At 39.2% G+C, this 21816-nt stretch overlaps 1 protein-coding gene across 2 annotated transcripts in view; it reads left to right on the top strand.

Annotated features, from left to right (window-relative positions):
* SNTG1 (syntrophin gamma 1) overlaps positions 1-21816 on the top strand; it is a 398393-nt gene that overhangs the window by 302589 nt on the left and 73988 nt on the right. For both annotated transcript variants that reach the window (XM_062189597.1, XM_062189596.1), the window contains exon 14: positions 14109-14261. In XM_062189597.1, coding sequence (XP_062045581.1) covers positions 14109-14261 — 153 coding nt within the window. The remainder of the gene's footprint in view (positions 1-14108; positions 14262-21816) is intronic.

Genomic DNA, 21816 nt, shown 5'->3' with positions numbered 1-21816 from the left:
CATACTCAATGGTTGGTCTTTCTCAGCAACCACATCCTACATGGAAGTCATGTGCAGACACTTGTTTTGGAATTAGGGAGCATGGGTAGCATAGTTGGCCTTTTGTTACATTGAGTCACAGTAGAAAGGGGAATATAATCCCTGTCTGTTGCACCTGAGGGTGCTTAATCTGTGAGAAGTATTTTCGGGCTAGTCATTGAGTCTATCATTAGCAGTACCTACCTATATGTTTAGTGTGCATGCCAGTGGGGAGAGGAAGTCAAGCATGCAGTGCAGGTAACTTTTTCATAAACAGTATTGTTTGTGACAGGCAACATCATTTGGCAATACCATTTTAAAAGGATTTATTGATTTATTTGAAAGTTGCAGTTCCAGAGAACAGAGGGAAAGACAGAAAGAAAGAGATCTTCCATGTTGTTCATTCCCAAATGGTTGCAACAGCCAGGGTTGGGCAAGGCCAAAGTTAGCAATCTGGAACTACTTCTGGATCACCCAAAAACTCAAGTCATCTTCCACTGCTTTCTAAGTTGCATTAGCAGGGATCTGGACCAGAACTGGAGCAGTCTGGACTCCAATTGGCACCCATAAAGGATGCCAGCACTGCAGGTGGCAGCTTAACCTACTTTGCCTCAACATTTTAAAGACTTGATCAACGTAAGAATTCAAAGAGAATGAGTCAAATAGTGTTTTCTCCTCTTTATGGTGGTCTCACAGTGAGTTTGCACATCATGTCAGATTTCTTTGTTGGCCCAATGCACTTTGCATGGGCTTCCGTATCTTGGAGACAAAAGTCCGATGTAGCTGAGATAGCTCAATGCATATAATTTAAGGTTAAAAGAAGGGAATCAAAGCACCAAAAATAAGATGCAGGTTTTTCTTATTGAACTTTGAAGGGTTGTCCTCAGTAGGTATAATTTTTAACCCAGAATCATCAAACCAGTAACACTCTCTGTCCACCATTTCTGTCAGTGCCCTTTTCTCTTTTCTTCCTCTGCCCATAAGCTCCGATTTGACCCATGGTTCCCATGGGTCTGAGTGACATGGAAGCATTGGGCTGTGACATGGAAGTAAAAACAGAGGTGAAACTAGAGTCAGGTGTGTGCTTACAACCCCAGCCTGGTTTATAGATTGCCAACCTGGGAGCCATGGCTGACAGATGGCTGATCTGCACTTTCCTCAAAATAGTCCTGAGAACAGACATTAACTCGCTAGAGGACATCAATGCACAGCATAGATTATGTAAAATTTTAAAATATTGGCTCCATTTTGCTTCATTTATCTCTTACTCTATACTTCTGTTTTTTGGAGAAGTGTTTTCTCTTTCAAAGATTTATTTACTAAGTTGAGAGACAGAGTTACAGACAGAAAGAGGGAGACAGAGAAAAGTCTTCCATTCATTGATTCACTCTGCAGGTGGCCGCAACAGATGGAGCTGAGCTGATCTGAACCCAGGAGCCAAGAGCCTCTTCTAGGTCTCCCAAGTGGGTGAGGGGCTCAAGCACTTGGGCCATATTCTTCTGCTTTGCCAAGCCATAAACAGAGAGCTGGATCAGAAGAGGTGCAGCCAGGACAGAAATCAGAAAACATGTGGCATACTGGCTCTGCAGGTGGAGGCTTAGCCTACTATGGCACAGCACCAGCCCCTGGAGTAGTGTTTTCAAATAAACTTTCAATTATTCATATTCAAGCCTTGCATTTTTTATAAAACCCCTTCTTTGATACATTAGAAGATAAAAACCATGTCAACAAAATATATATTGACATAGAAAGTATTTAATAATTAACTTTATAAATTGACAGCTAATAAATGAATGCAATATAATACATCAATTACAGACTTCTACTAAAAGCTTAATACAATTTTTAAATATTTACTTATTGGGGCCACCACCGTGGCTCACTTGGTTAATCCTCCACCTGCGGTGCCTGAATCCCATATGGACGCTGGTTCTAGTCCCAGTTGCACCTCTTCTAATCCAGCTCTCTGCGTGGCCTGGGGAAAGAAGTGGAGGATGGCCTAAATGCTTGGGCTGTTGTACCCGCTTGGGAGACCAGGAGGAAGCACCTGGCTCCTGGCTTCGGATCGGAGCAGCTCCGGCAGTAGCGGCCATTTGGGGAGTGAACCAACGGAAAGACGGCCTTTTTCTTTCTCTCTCTTACTGTCTATAACTACTTTACCTGTCAAATAATTAAAAAAAAGATTTATTTTTTATTTATTTGAAACATGGAGGTGGCTTGGAGACAGAGATACCTTTCATTCGCTTTTTTGCTCCCCAAAGGGTGACATTGGCTTGGTATGGGCAAAGTTGAAGCTAGGAGATTGGAACTCCATGTGGTCTCGCAAGACGGTGGCAGTTCAAGTACTTGAGTTATCATTTGCTACTTCCCTGGCAAATTAGCAGGGAGCTGGATTGAAGGCAAGTAGGCTGAACTGGACTTGGCACTTTGCTATGAGATGTGGGTGTCCTATGTGGCACCTTAACTTGCTATGCCGCACCTGCCCCAGTTCATTCAAATTAAGTGTGTGAATAAAAAAGTATTTTGAACAGAAAAAATATATATAGTATGTATAGAAAATCAGTTTTAGGCCGGCGCCACAGCTCCTAGGCTAATCCTCTACCTGTGGTGCCGGCACACCGGGTTCTAGTCCCAGTTGGGGCCCCGGATTCTGTCCTGGTTGCTCCTTTTCCAGTCCAGTTCTCTGCTATGGCCCGAGAAGGCAGTGGAGGATGGCCCAATTGCTTGGGCCCTGCACCCGCATGGGAGACCAGAAGGAAACACCTGGCTCCTGGCTTCAGATCAGCACAGTGCACTGGCCGTAGTGGCCATTTTGGGGGTGAACCAATGGAAGGAAGACCTTTTTCTCTGTCTCTCTATCTCTCTCACTGTCTAACTCTTCCTGTCCAAAAAAAATTAAATAAATAAATGAATAAATCTTTAAAAAAATCTTAAAAAAATAAGTTTTAAAGTTTGTGTGTTTATATTTTATTGATGTTGAAACATTAATAAAGTGAAGGGTAGAGGGCTTGTATTTCTTCAAGAAATGAAAATAGTTACAAACAATAGGAGAGAAGGATGTGTTTTATTCCATAAATAAATTATGGTTTTGAGATCAGTTGTACCATGCTTTATTATTATTATAACCTATATTTTTCCAACATTACATAATTCAAAACATTTCATTAGTGTATACAAAAAGGGAAAGGTCTTCTAAAATTTGACAGAAAATGCAATTAAATCTAAAACATACTTATGAGAAAGTAAACATGGATTTCAAAAATCTTTTACATTAAACTAAATTTATCATTTCATTCCATTTTCTTTCTTTTTTTTTTTTTTTTTTTTTTTGACAGGCAGAGTGGATGGTAAGGGAGAGAGAGACAAGAGAAAGGTCTTCCTTTTTGCCGTTGGCTGCTGCGGCCAGCGCATCTCGCTGATCCGAAACCAGGAGCCAGGTGCTTCTCCTGGTCTCCCATGCGGGTGCAGGGCCCAAGCACTTGGGCCATCCTCCACTGCCTTCCCGGGCCATAGCAGAGAGCTGGCCTGGAAGAGGGGCAACCAGGATAGAATCCGGCACCCCAACCGGGACTAGAACCTGGTGTGCCAGTGCCGCAAGGTGGAGGATTAGCCTGTTGAGCCACGGCGTCGGCCCATTTCATTCCATTTTCCACAAACTTTTGAGATACCTTTTTATATATCTTACATTTTATATATTTTAAAGTATATGTTGCTATATGAATACATATATAAATATATATAATACATAGCATATTTTCTACTTAACAGAAACGTATACAATGCACTATGTTATTTTACAATGGTGAAATGATTTGATACTCATACTATTTTGTAGGAAAATGTGAGAGCAGAATTGAAAGATACTCAGAAAGATCCAAAGGTATTCCCAACCAGTTTCCAGTGCCATTTATATGCCAACAATTCTGAATTTTTTCAGAGCTCTCCTTTGTTTTCCAAATAAATGCATGTATTGCCTTTTGGACATCCCACACTTTAAATCTGACATGTCTTTCTACACCCCTGGCACTGGGCCATTGTAACGTGCCAATTGCTCATGTCAGACACCTTGCAGTCTCTGCTGCAAGTTCTTTTTATCACGCCTCTTATCAAATACATCAATGAAATGAATCCCAAACCAATGCTATGGCAGTCTTCCTCGTGCCATACCTGTATTAGTCTCATTTTCCATTCATTTCCTGCCTGAATCTTTGCTTCTGGAGACCTGAGGATGACTATTACTATCCTCTTCCCCACACACCAAAGCTCCATGAGGCAGAGATGCTCCCTGTGTCGCTCAGTGCTTTGTCCCCACACAGGACAATTACACAGCACACAGTGGGCATGGAAGACAGATTACTGAGCATCAGTTGTATATCCAATGTGGATACTGCTAAGGCCGAGAGCAAAGTACTTTGTGAGATAGTATTGAGTGTATGCTAACTTAACTCTGTCTGGAAATGTGACCAAGTTGAAAGTTGTTTATGCCTATGTAAAATAAGTAACAGTGTGATGGGGTGGGGGACAGCAAAGTGCATTTAAGGTGGCTGGGAGGGAAACAGCTCTCTTTAACCCAAAGTCCTTGTTAAGAAGGGGACTCAGAAGCCAGGCCAAGGATTAGCTCATCTGTATTAATGCATACTAATTGCATAGTTTGACCCCCAAACTTCCCCTTCATCTGACACGATGTGCAGGATTAATCAAATGCCTTTTACGAGAGGTTTGGTTGCCAGGTACCATTTCCCATAATGATCTGCACCTTTTACTTCTCCCCTGGCAGGGCCTTAATGCCATACAGTTGGGGATATAAATAGGAAGGCAGTTTGGGGTGATACAAGTATTCCCTTTATATCCCATGCTGGTCAGGGACATATGAGTCCATTCTGCAGGTTTATGGCTTTATGGCTTTTGAGGGATTTGGAAAAAGTGGGTAGGTTGCAATGGAGAGGTACTAAGATAATTAAATAGCTAAAACACAGCACATAGGAGGAAAGTTACAGTAATTTTCTTCGTGTGTGTGTGTTTTTTAAAAGAGAATACTGAGAGGTGACTTGATAATTATCCTCAAGGATGGAAAAGGATACTTTTGGCAAAGTAGGGACCACATGGTTTTAGTCACATCTGAAGAAATATTATGAAAAATCTTAGTCTGTGCTACTGTGAGTGAAGCTAGTTTTCAAATAGGAATAGTGGAGACCAATTCCTCATATCAACAACTACAGACTAAGAATTTGAATACATGCTTTGGAGACATTTACAGACAGGATTGTTTGGATTATGTCTTGAAGGCAACTTCTGAAGAACCAGTTCAATTCCTACTGTTGGTGATGATCACATTTATAGCAGCAGGTGGGACCTGCTCCCATGTGTCTGCACAACTGTGGCTGCCCTGCCTCTAAGCATGAATTTGGAGCTTTTTTTTTTCCAGGGTGATGTAAATATTCTCAAAGGTAGACTATTAGAATTGAAATTTGGAAGATGGATGTTATAACTATTAATTAAAGCCATTAATCTCACTAGGCAATCTTGAAAGTTGCCTCATTTAATATTGTGAGAAATCCATCCTTTTTTGTTGATGTTGCTTGCTTGTTTGCTTTTTCAGTTCTAGTAATGTGAATTTATGGGAGTGTGCTTTTTTTTTTCAATCATAGCATCTTAGAGAAAATCCTTTCAGATATCAGTCAAACTAGTAATGAAAGCTAATTCAACTAAATTAAATAACAAATCAAGAATGCAAATTAACTACAATAATAAAAGGCTTCAATGATAATTATGTTTTATTTATATCCCATCCACTTTTGAAGAATTATCATATACAAATAATTTCCTTTTGGAGGAGCACATTTTTTCACATCTTGTCTTTACCCAAGCTCTGCTTTAAGAAAAAAAAGTCTCTCCCTCTCCCTCTCCCTCTCCCTCTCCCTCTCCCTCTCCCTCTCCCTCTCCCTCTCCCTCTCCCTCTCCCTCTCCTTCATTTCTTTTTGTAAGTAGTACTTTTCTTCCCTAGGTCCTGTGGAAGCTAAATCTAAGACATAGGAGGGAATGGGTATAGTGACTCTGCAGAACACCTACATCCCATATCAGACTGTCTGGGACCAAGTCCCACATTTGTTTTTGATCCAGTTTCCTAATAATGTTCTTGGAGGCAACAGCTGATGGTCTAAGTACTCGAATTCTTCTCACTTAGTTGGGAGATCTAGATGAAATCTATGGCTCCTGGTTTTGGCTGACCCAGCCCCATATGTTGCAAGCATTCCAGAGATACAGTTCCAAGAAGACATTCATATTGCTCTCTCCTCTGCTTCCCCTGAATACCCTTCCCTCCCTCCTCTCTCTTCATCAGTTTTTAAAAAGACAGAATTACATAACTAATCATAATATTTAACAAGTTAAAAGTAGGAAGATCATCGGAGTGTGGAAAGTAAAAAGTAGGAAGTCCATCCATACCATAGGAGTATAAATAAGGACTAATAATGAGAATCATATCCCAAAAAGACCATTTCATACCTACAAATTTTTGGTATTCTTTATTAACTGTCACATATTGTCGGGGCCAGTGGCCCTGGCCCGACATGAGATGCAGCAGGCTGAGGCTGTCCCTTATCTAATCCTGTTTCCAAGACTTTTCGTCCCATATTCCTGCAGGCAGGATGTGACTTCTGATGAAGGTTTATGATGTTCTTTGCACTATCTGCAGAGCTTGTACCCTGATCATTGCTACTTTGTAAACTTGCTCTGTTCCTGTGCTATGCATGATTACACACAATGAATGTTATCTGTATGGGGCCTGGGGTATATATCCTTGTGTTTCTTGGTGCTCGCTGCTGGAGACTGAAGGGTTTCCTTAGGGAGACGGCCTCCAGTCCCTCATCGCCGGGCCCCCTACTTTGGCTTGGAACGCGATGAGGCAATAAACGTGGTGATGAATTGACTGAGTGCTGCGTGTCTCCATGTGGTTTGTCGGGTGGCCTCCGACAACATATCAGAGAAAACATGTGATATTTGTCTTTTTGAAACTACCTCTGAGGAATCACCATACTGTATTCAATAACGGTTGTGTTAGTTTACATTCCCATCAACAGTGGAATAGGGTACCTTTTTCCTCACATCCTCACCAGCACTTACTGCTTGTTTGTTTGTTTGTTTGTTTATTTTTGGATGATAGCAATTCCAACAGGTGTAAGATGAAACCTCATTGTGATTTTACTTGCATTTCCTTGATGGCTAAGGATCCTGGGCAATTTTTAAAAGATTTTATTTATTTATTTGAACATTGGAGTTACAGAGAGAGAAGGAGGGAGACAGAGAGAGAGAGAGAGGGAGAGAAATATTTTATCCACTGGTTCACTCTCCAGATGGCCTCAGTGGCAAGGGTTGGGACAGGCAGGAGTAGGAGACAAGAGCTTCCTCCAGGTCTTCTACATGGTTGGGCCCCAAGTACTTGGGCCATCTTCTGCTTTTTTTCTCCATGTTCCCCATTTTTTCTAAATAAGGGATTTGGTTTAGAAATAGAGTAATCTGGACATGACTAGGTGCCCATATGGGATGCAGGCACTACACCATAATGCCAGCCCCCAAGAACTTTTTTCATGAGTCTGTTGACCATTTGTATTTCATCTTTTGAAAATGCCTGCTCATGTCATTTGCACACTTCTTATCTGGATTGATTGTTTTGTTGCTGTTGAGTTTCTTTGTTTCCTTATGGATATTCATCCTTTATCAAGTGCATAGTTTGCAAATATTGTCTGCCATTCTGTTAGTTGCCTCTTTATTGTTTTCTTTTTAGTGAAGAAGCTTATTAGCTTGATGTTATCCTATTTTTCTCTTTATTGCCTGTGCTACTAGGGTCTTTCCAAGAAATCCTGGCCTATAACAATGTCTTGAAGAATTTCCCAATATTTTCATCCAGTAATTTCATGGTATTGGATCCTTGATCCATTTTGAGTTGATTTTTTTAAAAAGATTTTATTTATTTATTTATTTGAGAGGTAGAGTTACAGGCAGTGAGAGAGACAGAGAGAAAGGTCTTCCTTCCATTGGTTCACTCCCCAGACGGACATAATGGCCAGAGCTATGCCAATCTGAAGCCAGGAGACAGGTGCTTCTTCCACATTTCCCATACAGGTGCAGAGGCCCAAGCCCTTGGTCATCTTCTACTGCTTTCCCAGGCCACAACAGAGAGCTGTAATGGAAGAAGGGTAGTCAGGACTAGAACCAGTGCCCATATGGGATGCCAGCACCGCAGGAAGAGGATTAACCTACTGCACCACGGAGCTGGCCCCAATTTGAGTTGATTTTTGTATTAGGTGTAGGGTAGGGGCCTTGTTTCATACTTCTGCATCCAGAGAGCCAATTTTCCCAGTACCATTTTTTAAGAGACTGTGCTTTCTCCAGGGATGGATTTCAGCTTGTTTTTCAGTGATTAATTGGTTGTAGATGTGTGTATTAATTTCTGGGGTTTCTATTCTGTTCCACTGGTCTGGAGCTTCATCTAGGTCTCCTGCATGGGTAGCAAGGACTCAAGCACTTGGGTCATCTTCCACTGCCTTTCCAGGCACATTAGCAGGCAGCTGGTTCAGAAGTGGGTTAGCTGGGATATGAACCAGTGTCCATATGTGATGCCACCATTGAAGGCACCAACTTAACCCACTATGCCACAATACTGGTCCCATCAGGTGACATTTTTAATGTGAAAGGAATTTTAATATCTTTGTCCTCTTATTTAGTTAATGTAACTGTAAAATCTTCCACCTTTCTGTCCATCACTCTTGCTTTTGAATAAATGAAATAAAAATAAATTTAAATTTTAAAATGTGATTTGTCCACCTTGGTCACATTGGTTGAATACTTCTCCAGTATTGTTTATGCTTGTCATGTATGGTGTCAGATTTATAGTATTTTGAGACAATTTTCCAATTTTGTATTCTCCAAAGTCCAATGGCAGAAAAAATTCCAACAATAATTTGATTTATATGAAAGTTTTAAGTCCATAGTAATATCAAGAATACAATTTTCATAAAATCAATTATTTTAATAAGTTATTTAAAATACCATTTCCCCCCATGGGTCTTGATGACTTAATCAGCCATCTTAGATACTTGAAGTATCTTCCCAGAAGTCTATTTTCTAAAGTATTCGGCAGCCGGCACCACAGCTCACTAGGCTAATCCTCCGCCTGCGGCACCAGCACACCGGGTTCTAGTCCAAGTCAGGGTGCTGGGTTCTGTCCCGGTTGTTCCTCTTCCAGTCCAGCTCTCTGCTGTGGTCCGGGAGTACAGTGGAGGATGGCCCAAGTGCTTGGGCCCTGCACCCCATGGGAGATCAGGAGAAGCACCTGGCTCCTGGCTTCGCATCAGCGCCGTGCGCCGGCTGCAGCACGCCGGCCACAGCGGCCACTGGGGAGTGAACCAAGGGAAAAGGAAAACCTTTCTCTCTGTCTCTCTCTCTCACTGTCCACTCTGTCTGTTGAGAAAAAAAAAAGACTAAATTATTTGGCAAGAATTGATTTTGATAGTAGATTATATCTTTGCATTTTAACCTTTGAAATATGTGCAGAAGAAAACAAAAAGCATTACTTATAGCTGAAGAACCTTTACTGAGCTCATTCCTCTCCTTCTAGTTAAAAATCACAATATTTTATTGCTCTAAATAACTTTATGCCTAATGATAGATTAACTTCCTGATTCAGTAAAAGATCGTGTGAAAAAATTAGTAAGGAGGGGGGCAATACTGTGGTGCAGTTGGTTAATCCTCTGCCTGCATCGCCTGAAACCTGAACGGGCGCCAGTTTGTGCCCTGGATGCCCCTCTTCTGATCCAGCTCTCTGCTATGCCCTGAGAAAGCAGTAGAAGATGGCCCAAGTGCTTGGACCTGTGCACCAATGCAGGATATGTGGAAGAAGCTCCTGGCTCCTGGCTTCACATCTACTCAGCTCCGGCCGTTGCAGCCATTTGGGGAGTGAACCAGCAGATGAAAGACCTTTCTCTCTGTCTCTCCCTCTCACTGTCTCTAACTCTACCTCTCAAATAAATAAATAAAATCTTTAAAAAAGTTTAGTAGATTGTTTTAAACATATCAGTGAAGTGATATAATTTATAAGGTAATTTATATTTCATAAAATAATGTAAACCATTGTTATCTTTTCTCTGGCCATTACTTTTTCATTTCCATTCTCACATTCATAGATGCCATTAACTTAAGTGAAAAATAAAACATGATTAGAGTGATGATCAGTGAACCTAGGAAAGTGTGAACAAGTGACATGTCACATTAGTATGTACTGAAATAATAGAATGAATCATATGGGCATCAATGAGAACTCTGCCATATTAATAATTCACTGACTTTAACTGCTTTTTCAAAAACCGTTGCCTTTTATATGGTTTCAGAAAAATGAAAACTTCCAGCTGGTAATGTTTAGAATATCAATAATTATTCATAAGATGAATCTTATTTATTTGTGTTTCATAAGAATATGCTTTGAGTATATATATTGACTTCTGAATACTTTAGAAAAATATGCATTATTAGCAAACATATTTACGATATGTTGATGCAGTCTCTTTGTAATATTGTTTTAACACTCCTGAGATAAACAGTGCGTCATTAGTGGTCTGCAGAATGTGTTTGGGGTGCTTGGAATGAATCTAATCAAGCACAGGATATTTCTGAATGAGAAATCTCAAGTAAAAAATCCACAAAGATAATACTCCAGATACATTTTACTATCATTATTATAATGACTGTTAAGAAACAATGCCTTCCCATGAATGGGAAAGCAACCAGGAGGCCTTTTTTTCCTCCATGGACAAAAGCCAAAGAGAGAGAAGTTTGTGTAAAGTACAAAGAAAGAGAAATGCGTTTAAAGGACAAGTCATGGAAGGAAAGGTTAGAGAATGATGTGCACATTCACATTAATGAATATCAACATTGATAGCAGAAGCAGTTAACATTAAGAACTGTTATATATGGATCCTAAGCTAAGTCATGTATTTCATCATTATCAGATCAATTAACAATTTCCATTTTACAGATAAGTGAAAAAATCCATAAATATGGTGATTAATTTGTCAAGATTGCCTTCTAAGTGGGAAACCTGGGATTTAAGTCCAGACAGCACTCTATAGCTAGAGCTTGTGTTTTGTTGACCTCCCATGGCAAATGCTCTTGTGAGAGCCAGAGGAGGGAGAGAGAGAGAAGATATTTGACTCTGCTGCATCTATTTATCTACCCATCCATCATGTGTGTATTTATCTATGCATTCATTATCTATCTATCTATCATCATCATCAATCTGTCATCTGTCTAGAGACTATTTATTTATCTATCCATCCACTCATCCATCATCTATTATCTGTGTATCTACCTATCTATCCATAACCTATCTATGATCTACCTACCTACCCATACTATGTCTTTCCTATTCTTGAATGCATACGCCTATTGCTACTATTGCTTCTAGTCAACACCAGTTTCTATTTACGCAAATCTTTTTTTAGGATTTTCCATTGCATATAAATTAACCACAACTGCAATTACTTCAAGCAAAGAAGAAAAAGAAACAGCATCTGTGAATTGGCATAGATAGCAAAGTAGAAAACTCTGAAAGGGGGATTCCAGGGTCAGGTATTTCAGATGACTGTTTTGAGAGCAGAGTTTTATAGTGTTTGGGCTCCAGTCACTTTTCTCTAAAAAAGATCCCAACTTGACACTTTCCATGAAGTTTTTTTTTTTTTTTTTTTTTTTTTTTTTTTTTTTTTTTTTTCTCACCAGCCCACACCTGACTCTCTAAAGCAGAGTCCACCCTGCCTTCTTACCTGATACTCTCCTGTGGCTTTTCCAGATAGTGAATTACTGGGAATTTTTTAGACAAATCATCCGGTTTATTCAGGCTGTAAACTGCTTGGTCTTGTGTCTCCTAAGTACTTAATGATGCTACAGACTTCCCTAGAACAAATGATTCCCCTTCCTACATTCTCCCTAGAGAGATTTATTGCCCATTTTTCTGTTTCCTTTTGACTTTACCTCTGTGTCACCGTTGTAATGCTTTTCATCCTTTTACGTGTTTGTCTCTCTCACTCAGTTGAGTCCAGAACACATAGATGTCCATAGATTCTAGGTCATGTTGCTGCATTGCAAGAGTCAGCACATGAGCAAAGATGTTGAAACTGTTATTTGCACAGTTGTTGTAGCACCCTTTGTCAATGAGATCTTCTAGGTTTAGGTAAAAAAATGAGATACTAATTTGAGTTGAAAAAAATAAAGGAGTTAACTTTTGCAAAGGAGTTAACTTTTGCCAAGAGAGCAGAAAATACAGGAAGGTCATTTCAAGAGTCTATTTTAACATGAAATTTATAAGAATGAAAAAAAAAAGTAGGATCTGGCTAGTGATAACTTTGATTAGCATTTTATATTGCAAGGAAAATTAAGGCCAATTTAATAAATTGTACAATTGGCAAAGTATCTGAAAATTATGAACATTCTTAATCTTGATTTATGAACCAATATTATTAATTCCAAAAAAGTAGATGTTAAGCTGTTTTCAGTATGAATAGATGATACAACTGAAATTTTGATACATGGATCATTATGACACCCATGCTTAAGCCACAAACTCATAACCTGACCAGCGACGCCATCTCTTTTCAATACCTCTGCTTTCAACATGTCCGACTTTGGTTTCTGGAATATACTACTCACTCTTGCCTCAAGCCTCTGAAAGTCTGATCCTCTCTCTGGAAGGAACACACTGAGTCTCCACCTTTAGCTTTACTTTTTCGTCAGTCAGCCACTGTTTAACATGTACTTCCTAGATGGCATTTCCCTGCTCCCCAACCTATAGTGATGTTGTACCACATTCTGGCAGTTATCATAATTTGTACTAGCACATTTATTTGTGTGATTATTTAGCAGTATCTGTCATTGTCATCCTCCCTAGATATTACAGTTCCAAATTAAGGTAAAGTTCTGTAGAACCTGTTTTATCTTTGGACTGTACTCACACAATATTATATTCTCATCTTTTCTCCTTCAGACAAGGAAATCAATATATGCCACAGAATGCATCATCTTTAACTTTCTGAGCATCTACTGGCTGCAAGTGTTAGAGCTCAATTCTATAGCCCTGGAAGTAGCTGCCTTTCCTTAGCTCTCCTCTAGCAGTTATGAGCATCCAAGTGAGAAACAAGAAAAATAGTTACTATTTTTAAAGTACTTACCAAAGGAGAGAATTCCATCTGGCATTGGTGTTTAATGATGATACATTTATATGACTATATAGTGAAATCATCAAAGTTTTCAATTATTAATCTTTTGATAATTTTCAATATACTACATACGTATACATATGAGTGTGTATTTTAAAGTCTATATTTGACAAATTTCACTTGGTTATCCTATTAGCTGCATTCTTATTCACATTTAACATCTCTGAAATAGGAATGCACATGAATGCATGGACACCTCAGTTGAAGATTTGTGGTAAAAAGATGCAATTGCCAGCATCAGTCTTATGACTTACTGACACACAGTCTCAGACGTGAATTAACTGTGCCCTTGCATTTTTTAAAGCAGTATCATTGTTGTTGCACATTACACTCATTTTTTTCTGATTCGCAGTGAGAAGATTTTCATGATTCTTTAAGGGTGCTACAAATTAATTCAATAAGAACTTACTATGTTTATAAGACACTTTAAAATGTTGAGGCAAGATTCCAGCAGAAGTTAATATCAACATATTAATGACTCTGTAAAGAGGGAAATGTTTGTATCATCCAGTCATCCAGTAATTAATGGGTTTCATGTTTTTAATCCTTGGCAGTTATGTTGCTAGAGAGTGTGGAAGTCAAAAATCCTAACTTCCACTGTAAAGTCATGCCTCCATGTGAAAACAGAGAAGTCATCTGTTAGTTATGGTGTTTGATTTCTAGAGTTTTTGATTGCTGGGACCACTTTTAATGAAGACTTACCAAAGTCATTGAGCGCTATCTCTGTGCGGTATACTTCATGCACTGCTTGTGGTTAGTTGGAGATCTGACCACACTGGCAGCATGGATCCTTGTATGCCTGCCTGTGTAACTCTGGCTTTCCACCAGGACAGTGACCTGCTGGACCGGCGGAAACACTGCTTCACCGTGCAGTCCGAGTCTGGGGAGGACCTCTACTTCTCCGTAGAGTTAGACTGCGACCTTGCACAGTGGGAAAGAGCCTTCCAAACAGCAACCTTTCTAGAAGTGGAACGAATACAGGTGAGAGTCCTGAATGAAGGGTCTGGGATGCCCAGTGAGGCAAGGCCACTCCCCTATTTAAATTAAAATTCATTCAAATTCAAAGTGCTATAAAGATCCAATACTTAACCAGCAATGTAGCTTTGAATAACATTTTAACTTTTCCACTATTCAATCTTTCTAACTTTTGTCAAAACTCATCAAAATATATTTCCAATTTTGATTAAAAATGGACACTGCTTTAATTTGAATCTAACATAGATATGCTCTGTTTTTAGTTAACTGTCAACATGTTCATTTCCTGTTCTCCATACATCACCTCCTAATTTTGAGCCTCCTTCCTTCATTAACTCACAACACTCTTTCTTCTAGATAATTCCTTTTGTCTCTGCCCTTCACAACCATACAGAATTTTTTTTTTTGGGGGGGGATTTATTTTTGAAAGAGTTACAGAAAGAGAGAGGGAGAGAGAGAGAGGTCTTCCATCCACTGGTTCACTTCCCAGATGGCTGCAATGGCAGGAGCTACACCGATCTGAAGCCAGGAGCCAAGAGCTTTTTCCAGGTCTCCCATGTAGGTGCAGGGGCCCAAAGACTTGGGTCATCTTCTACTGCTTTCCCAGGCCATAGCAGAGAGCTGGATGGGAAGAGGAGCAGCTGGGACCAGAACTGGTGCCCATATGGGATGCCAGCTCTTCAGGCCAGGGTTTTAACTCGCTGCTGCACAGTGCCGGCCCCACCATACAAAATTTTTAAAGCTTTTTTTCCAAAGGTTGTATATCATCCACATTTTTCTGATTTTCACACTACCCTCTGTACTGATTACCACCATATCTTCCACAACAATCCTCTTCAAACTCTTTCCTTTCCCACTCTTAATATAATATCATTTTATCTAGTTTACTTAGAACTTCTCACGCTCATTCTGTCTTTTTATTGGGATGGCATGAGCTCATCATGCCTCACATTAAACTGTAGATTGCTTGGTATAACCTTATTCATGTTCCAATTGAAGTCCAGTGCATCTTGTAAACTCCCAACAGATATGTACTGCACTTTAGTTCATAAGTATGATATCATATCTCAATCAGCTTCATAAAACTCCAGCCTCTATAGAGGGTTTACAAAATGGATACCAGTTGCATCCATTTTGTTGCAAAAGAGAGGATTTAATTTTTAAAACCATTATACTTAGTGAAATAAGCCAGTTCCAAAAATCAAATAACATATTGTCTCCCTGATCTGTAGTAACAAATAGAGTACCTGAAAGCTAAGCTATAGGAGTGAAATTGATGCTTTTTATTAATGAGGCTATATATGAACATGATGTAGTTTCCATTTTATTACTTTATAGATTTTCAATTTTTTTTCTGATTTCTAATGTATTTAGTCTTAGTATAAATATCTACATATTTACCTGAAGAGGTGATCCATGGAAAGCATGAATTTCTAAAACATAACATATTGTCATTTATAGTAACATTTTAAAGAATGGAAAATGTAGTGATTGTTGAAGTATTGGTTTATAATTTATATAAATGAAATATTAAATTTCTCTGGTAGCAAGAATAAGACCTTATATTTAAAGACTTTTAATATCTTTATACATTTCCTAGAATAAATAAATAAAAGTCGTAAAGGGCAATTTGAATATAAAACTCTTAATGAAAATGTATATCACCTTCAAAATATTTTTCACATAATTATTGTTTTTTTTTTTTAATTAAACTTTTATTTAATGAATATAAATTTCCAAAGTATAGCTTGTGGGTTACAATGGCTTCCCCCCTCCCACAACTTCCCTCCCGCCCGCAACCCTCCCCCCTCCCGCTCCCCCTCCCCTTCCATTCATGTAAAGATTCATTTTCAATTCTCTTTGTATACAGAAGATCAATTTAGTATATATTAGGTAAAGGTTTCAACATTTTGCCCCCATAGCAACATCGAGTGAAAAAACTACCATTGGATTACTAATTATAACATTAAATAGCAATGTACAGCACATTAAAGACAGAGATCCCACATAATTTTTTTTTTCAAAATAATTAATTTTCTATGCCGTTTCCATTTTAACACCAGGTTGTTTTTTGTTTTTTTTTTTTTTTTCATTTCCAATTCTCTTTATATACAGAAGATCACTTCAGTATATAATTAGCAAAGACCTCATCAGTCTGCGCCCACACAGAAACGCAAAGTATAAAAATACTGTTTCAGTACCAGTCATAGCATCACTTGGCTTTAGACGACACATTAGGGACAGATCCCGCATGGGGTGTAAGTACACAGTGACTCCTGTTGCTGACTTAACAATTTGACACTCCTGTTCATGGCGTCAGTAATCTCCCTAGGCTCTAGTCATGAGTTGCCAGGGCTATGGAAGCCTTTAGAGTTCGCTGACTTTGGTCTTATTCCGATAGGGTCATAGTCAAAGTGGAGGTTCTCTCCTCCCTTCGGAGAAGGGTACCTCCTTCTTTGATGGCCCCGTTCTTTCCACTGGGATCTCACTCACAGAGATCATTCATTTAGGTCTTTTTTTTTTTTTCCCATGATATCTTGGCTTTCCATGCCTGCTATACTCTCATGGGCTCTTCAGCCAGATCTGAATGCCTTGAGGGCTGATTCTGAGGCCGGAGTGTTGTTTAGGACATCTGCCATCCTATGAGTCTGCTGTGTATCCCACTTCCCATGTTGGATCTTTCTCTCCCTTTTTGATTCTATCAGTTAGTATTAGCAGATACTTGTCTTGTTTGTGTGATCTCTTTGACTCTTAGACCTATCAGAGCTATCAATTGTGAGCTGAAATTGATCACTTGGACTAGTGCGATGGCATTGGTACATGCCATCTTGATGGAATTGTGTTGGAATCCCCTGCACATTTCTAACTCCACCATTTGCGGCCAGTCCGATTGAGCATGTTCCAAATTGTTCATCTCCTCCCTCTCTTTTTCCACTCTTAGATTTAACAGGGATCACTTTTCAGTTAAAATTTAAACACCTGAGAATAATTGTGTGTTAATTACTGAGTTCAACCAATAGTACTAGAACAACAACAACAACAACAAATACTAAAATGGATAAAGTATTACATTGTACATCTAAAGTCAGGACAGGAGCTGATCAGTTCATTGTTGCTTATAGTGTCCATTTCACTTAACAGGTTTCCTCTTTGGCGCTCAGTTGTCATCGATCAGGGAAAACAAATGATATTTTTCTCTTTGGGACTGGCTTAATTCACTCAGCATGATGTTTTCCAGATTGCTCCATCTTGTTGCAAATGACTGGGTTTCATTGTTTCTTACTGCTGTATAGTATTCTATGGAGTACATGTCCCATAATTTCTTTATCCAGTCTACTGTTGATGGGCATTTGGGTTGGTTCCAGGTCTTAGCTATTGTGAATTGAGCTGCAATAAACATTAATGTGCAGATGGCTTTTTTATTTGTCAAATTAAATTCCTTTGGGTAAATTCCAAGGAGTGGGATGGCTGGGTTGTATGGTAGGGTTATGTTCAGGTTTCTGAGGAATCTCCAGACAGACTTCCATAGTGGCTTAACCAGTTTACATTCCCACCAACAGTGGGTTAGTGTCCCTTTTTCCCCACATCCTCTCCAGCATCTGTTGTTGGTAGATTTCTGAATGTGAGCTATTCTCACCGGGGTGAGATGGAACCTCATTGTGGTTTTGATTTGCATTTCTCTGATTGCTAGTGATCTTGAACATTTTTTCATGTGTCTGTTGGCCATTTGGGTTTCCTCTTTCGAAAAATGTCTATTGAGGTCCTTGGCCCATTTCTTAAGTGGGTTGTTTGTTTTGTTGCTGTGGATTTTCTTGATTTCTTTGTAGATTCTGGTCATCAATCCTTTATCTGTAGTATAGTTTGCGAATATTTTTTCCCATTCTGTTGGTTGCCTCTTCACTTTCCTGACTGTTTCTTTTGAAGTACAGAAACTTCTCAATTTGATGCAATCCCAAATGTTAATTTTGGTTTTGACTGCCTGTGCTGTTGGAGTATTTTCCAGGAAGTCTTTGCCTGTGCCTATATCTTGCAGGGTTTCTCCAATGCTCTCTAATAATTTGATGGTTTCGGGTCGTAGATTTAAGTCTTTAATCCATGTTGAGTGAATTTTTGTGTAAGGTGATAGGTATGGGTCTTGCTTCAAGCTTCTGCATGTGGAAATCCAATTTTCCCAGCACCATTTATTGAATAGACTGTCCTTATTCCAGGGATTAGATTTGGATCTTCGATCAAATATAAGTTGGCTGTAGATGTTTGGATTGATTTCTGGTGTTTCTATTCTGTTCCATTGGTCTATCCATCTGTTTCTGTACCAGTACCATGCTGTTTTGATAACAACTGCCCTGTAGTATGTCCTAAAATCAGGTATTGTGATTCCTCCGGCTTTGTTTTTGTTGTACAGGATTGCTTTGGCTATTCGAGGTCTTCTGTGTCTCCATATGAATTTCAGCATCATTTTTTCTAGATCTGAGAAGAAGGTCTTCGGGATCTTGATGGGTATTGCATTGAATGTATAAATTGCTTTTGGGAGGATAGACATTTTGATGATATTGATTCTTCCAATCCATGAGCATGGAAGATTTCTCCATTTTTTGGTATCCTCTTCTATTTCTTTCTGTAAGGTTTTGTAGTTTTCATCGTAGAGATCTTTAACGTCTTTGGTTAAGTTTATTCCAAGGTATTTGATTGTTTTTGTAGCTATTGTGAATGGGATTGATTTTAGAAGTTCTTCCTCAGCCGTGGCATTGCCTGTGTATACAAAGGCTGTTGATTTTTGTGCATTGATTTTATATCCTGCTACTTTGCCAAACTCTTCGATGAGTTCCAGCAGTCTCTTAGTAGAGTTCTTTGGGTCCCCTAAATAAAGAATCATATCATCTGCAAAGAGGGATAGTTTGAGTTCGTCCTTCCCGATTTGTATCCCTTTAATTTCTTTTTCTTGCCTAATAGCTCTGGCCAAAACTTCCAGAACTATATTGAATAGCAGTGGTGAGAGAGGGCATCCCTGTCTGGTACCAGATTTCAGTGGAAATGCTTCCAACTTTTCCCCATTCAATAGGATGTTGGCCGTGGGTTTTTCATATATTGCTTTGATTGTATTAAGGAATGTTCCTTCCATACCCAGTTTGCTTAGAGTTTTCATCATGAAAGGGTGTTGTATTTTATCAAATGCTTTCTCTGCGTCTATTGAGAGAATCATATGGTTTTTCTTCTGCAGTCTGTTAATGTAGTGTATTACGTTGATTGTTTTGCGAATGTTGAACCATCCCTGCATACCGGGGTTGAATCCCACTTGGTCTGGGTGGATGATCTTTCTGATGTGTTGTTGCATTCTATTGGCCAGAATTTTATTTAGGATTTTTGCATCTATGTTCATCAGGGATATTGGTCTGTAATTCTCTTTCAATGTTGCGTCTCTTTCTGGCTTAGGAATTAAGGTGATGGTGGCTTCATAGAAGGAATTTGGGAGGATTCCCTCTTTTTCGATTGCTCTGAATAGTTTGAGAAGAATTGGAGTTAGTTCTTCTCTAAATGTCTGGTAGAACTCAGCAGTGAATCCATCTGGCCCTGGGCTTTTCTTTGTTGGGAGGGCCTTTATTACTGTTTCAATTTCTGTGTCAGTTATTGGTCTGTTTAGGTTTTCTATGTCTTCCTGGCTCAATTTAGGGAGGTTACATGTGTCCAAGAATCTGTCCATTTCTGATAGATTTCCCTGTTTGCTGGCATACAAGTCCTTGTAGTAATTTCTGATGATTCTTTTTATTTCTGTGGCGTCTGTTGTTACGTTTCCCATTTCATCTCTGATCCTATTGATTTGGGTCTTTTCTCTTCTTTTTTTAGTGAGTTGGGCCAATGGGGTGTCAATTTTGTTTATTTTTTCAAAAAACCAGCTCCTCGTTTGGCTGATTTTTTGTAATGTTTTTTTGGTTTCAATCCTGTTGATTTCTTCTCTGATTTTAATTATTTCTCTTCTCCTACTGGGTTTGGGTTTGGTTTGCTGCAGATTTTCTAGATCCTTGAGATGACTTGAAAGCTCATCTATTTGGTGCCTTTCCAATTTCTTGATGTAGGCACCTATTGATATAAACTTTCCTCTTAACACTGCTTTTGTTGTATCCCATAGGTTTTGGTATGTTGTGCTGTTATCCTCATTTACTTCCAGAAAATTTTTGATTTCTCTTTTAATTTCTTCTATGACCCGTTGTTCATTCAGGAGCATATTGTTCAATCTCCATGTGTTTACACGTGCTTTAGGGATTCCTGAGTTGCCAATTTCCAATTTCATTCCTTTGTGGTCTGAGAAGCTGCATTGTATGATTCTAATTCTTTTGAATTTGCTGAGACTTGCTTTATGGCCTAGTATGTGGTCAATCCTAGAGAGGGTTCCATGTACTGCTGAGAAGAATGTAAAGTCCTTAGATGTAGGATGAAATGTTCTGTAGATGTCTGTTAGATCCATTTGGGCTATAGTGTCATTTAAATCTACTGTCTCCTTGTTGATCTTCTGTCCTGTTGATCTGTCTATCTCTGAGAGTGGAGTATTGAAGTCCCCCAGTACTATTGTATTGGGGTCTAAGTCTCCCTTTAAGTCCCTTAACAAGTCTTTTAAATAAGCTGGTGCCCTGTAATTAGGTGCATATACGTTGATAATTGTTATATCTTCTTGTTGAATGGATCCCTTAATCATTATATAGTGCCCCTCTTTGTCTCTCCTAACAGTTTTTGTGGTAAAGTTTATGTTGTCCGATATTAAGATGGCTACGCCCGCTCTCTTTTCATTTCTGTTGGCGTGGTATATCTTTTTCCAGCCTTTCACTCTCAGCTTGTATGGATCATTGTTGGATAGATGGGTTTCTTGTAAGCAGCAAAAGGATGGGTTTTGTTCCTTAATCCAATCAGCCAATCGGTGTCTTTTAACTGGACAATTCAAGCCATTAACATTCAATGTGACTATTGAGAAGGAGTAACTTTGCCCTGCCATTTGCCAAAGATATTTTCTAATATCTGGTTTGAGATTCCTGTGATCTTTTGCTCTGAGGTTTCCTTCCTTTACCTTCTTTCATATTGGTGACCGTGATTCTGTGTTTCTGTATGTAACACGTCTTTAAGCATCTTTTGCAGGGCTGGACGAGTGGCGACAAATTCTTTCAATTTCTGTTTGCTGTGAAAGGTCTTAATTTCACCTTCATTCACAAATGAGAGCTTTGCAGGATATAATATTCTGGGCTGGCAGTTTTTCTCTCTTAGTACCTGGGCTATATCTCGCCATTCTCTCCTGGCTTGTAGGGTTTCTGATGAGAAATCAGCTGTAAGTCTAATTGGAGATCCTCTGAGAGTAATCTGTCGTTTCTCTCTTGCACATTTTAGGATCTTTTCTTTGTGTTTCACTGTGGTGAGTTTGATTACGACGTGTCGTGGTGAGGATCTCTTTTGATCATGTTTATTAGGGGTTCTCTGAGCTTCCTGTACTAGGATGTCTCTGTCCTTCTCCAAACTTGGGAAATTTTCTGCTAGTATCTCACTAAAAAGGCCTTCTAATCCTTTCTCCCTTTCCATGCCT

The sequence above is a fragment of the Lepus europaeus genome, chromosome 4 (assembly GCF_033115175.1).
Source record: "Lepus europaeus isolate LE1 chromosome 4, mLepTim1.pri, whole genome shotgun sequence".
Classification (NCBI taxonomy): Eukaryota; Metazoa; Chordata; class Mammalia; order Lagomorpha; family Leporidae; genus Lepus; species Lepus europaeus.
Note: the sequence above shows the minus strand (reverse complement) of the source record. Positions and strands in the feature narration are given on the sequence as shown.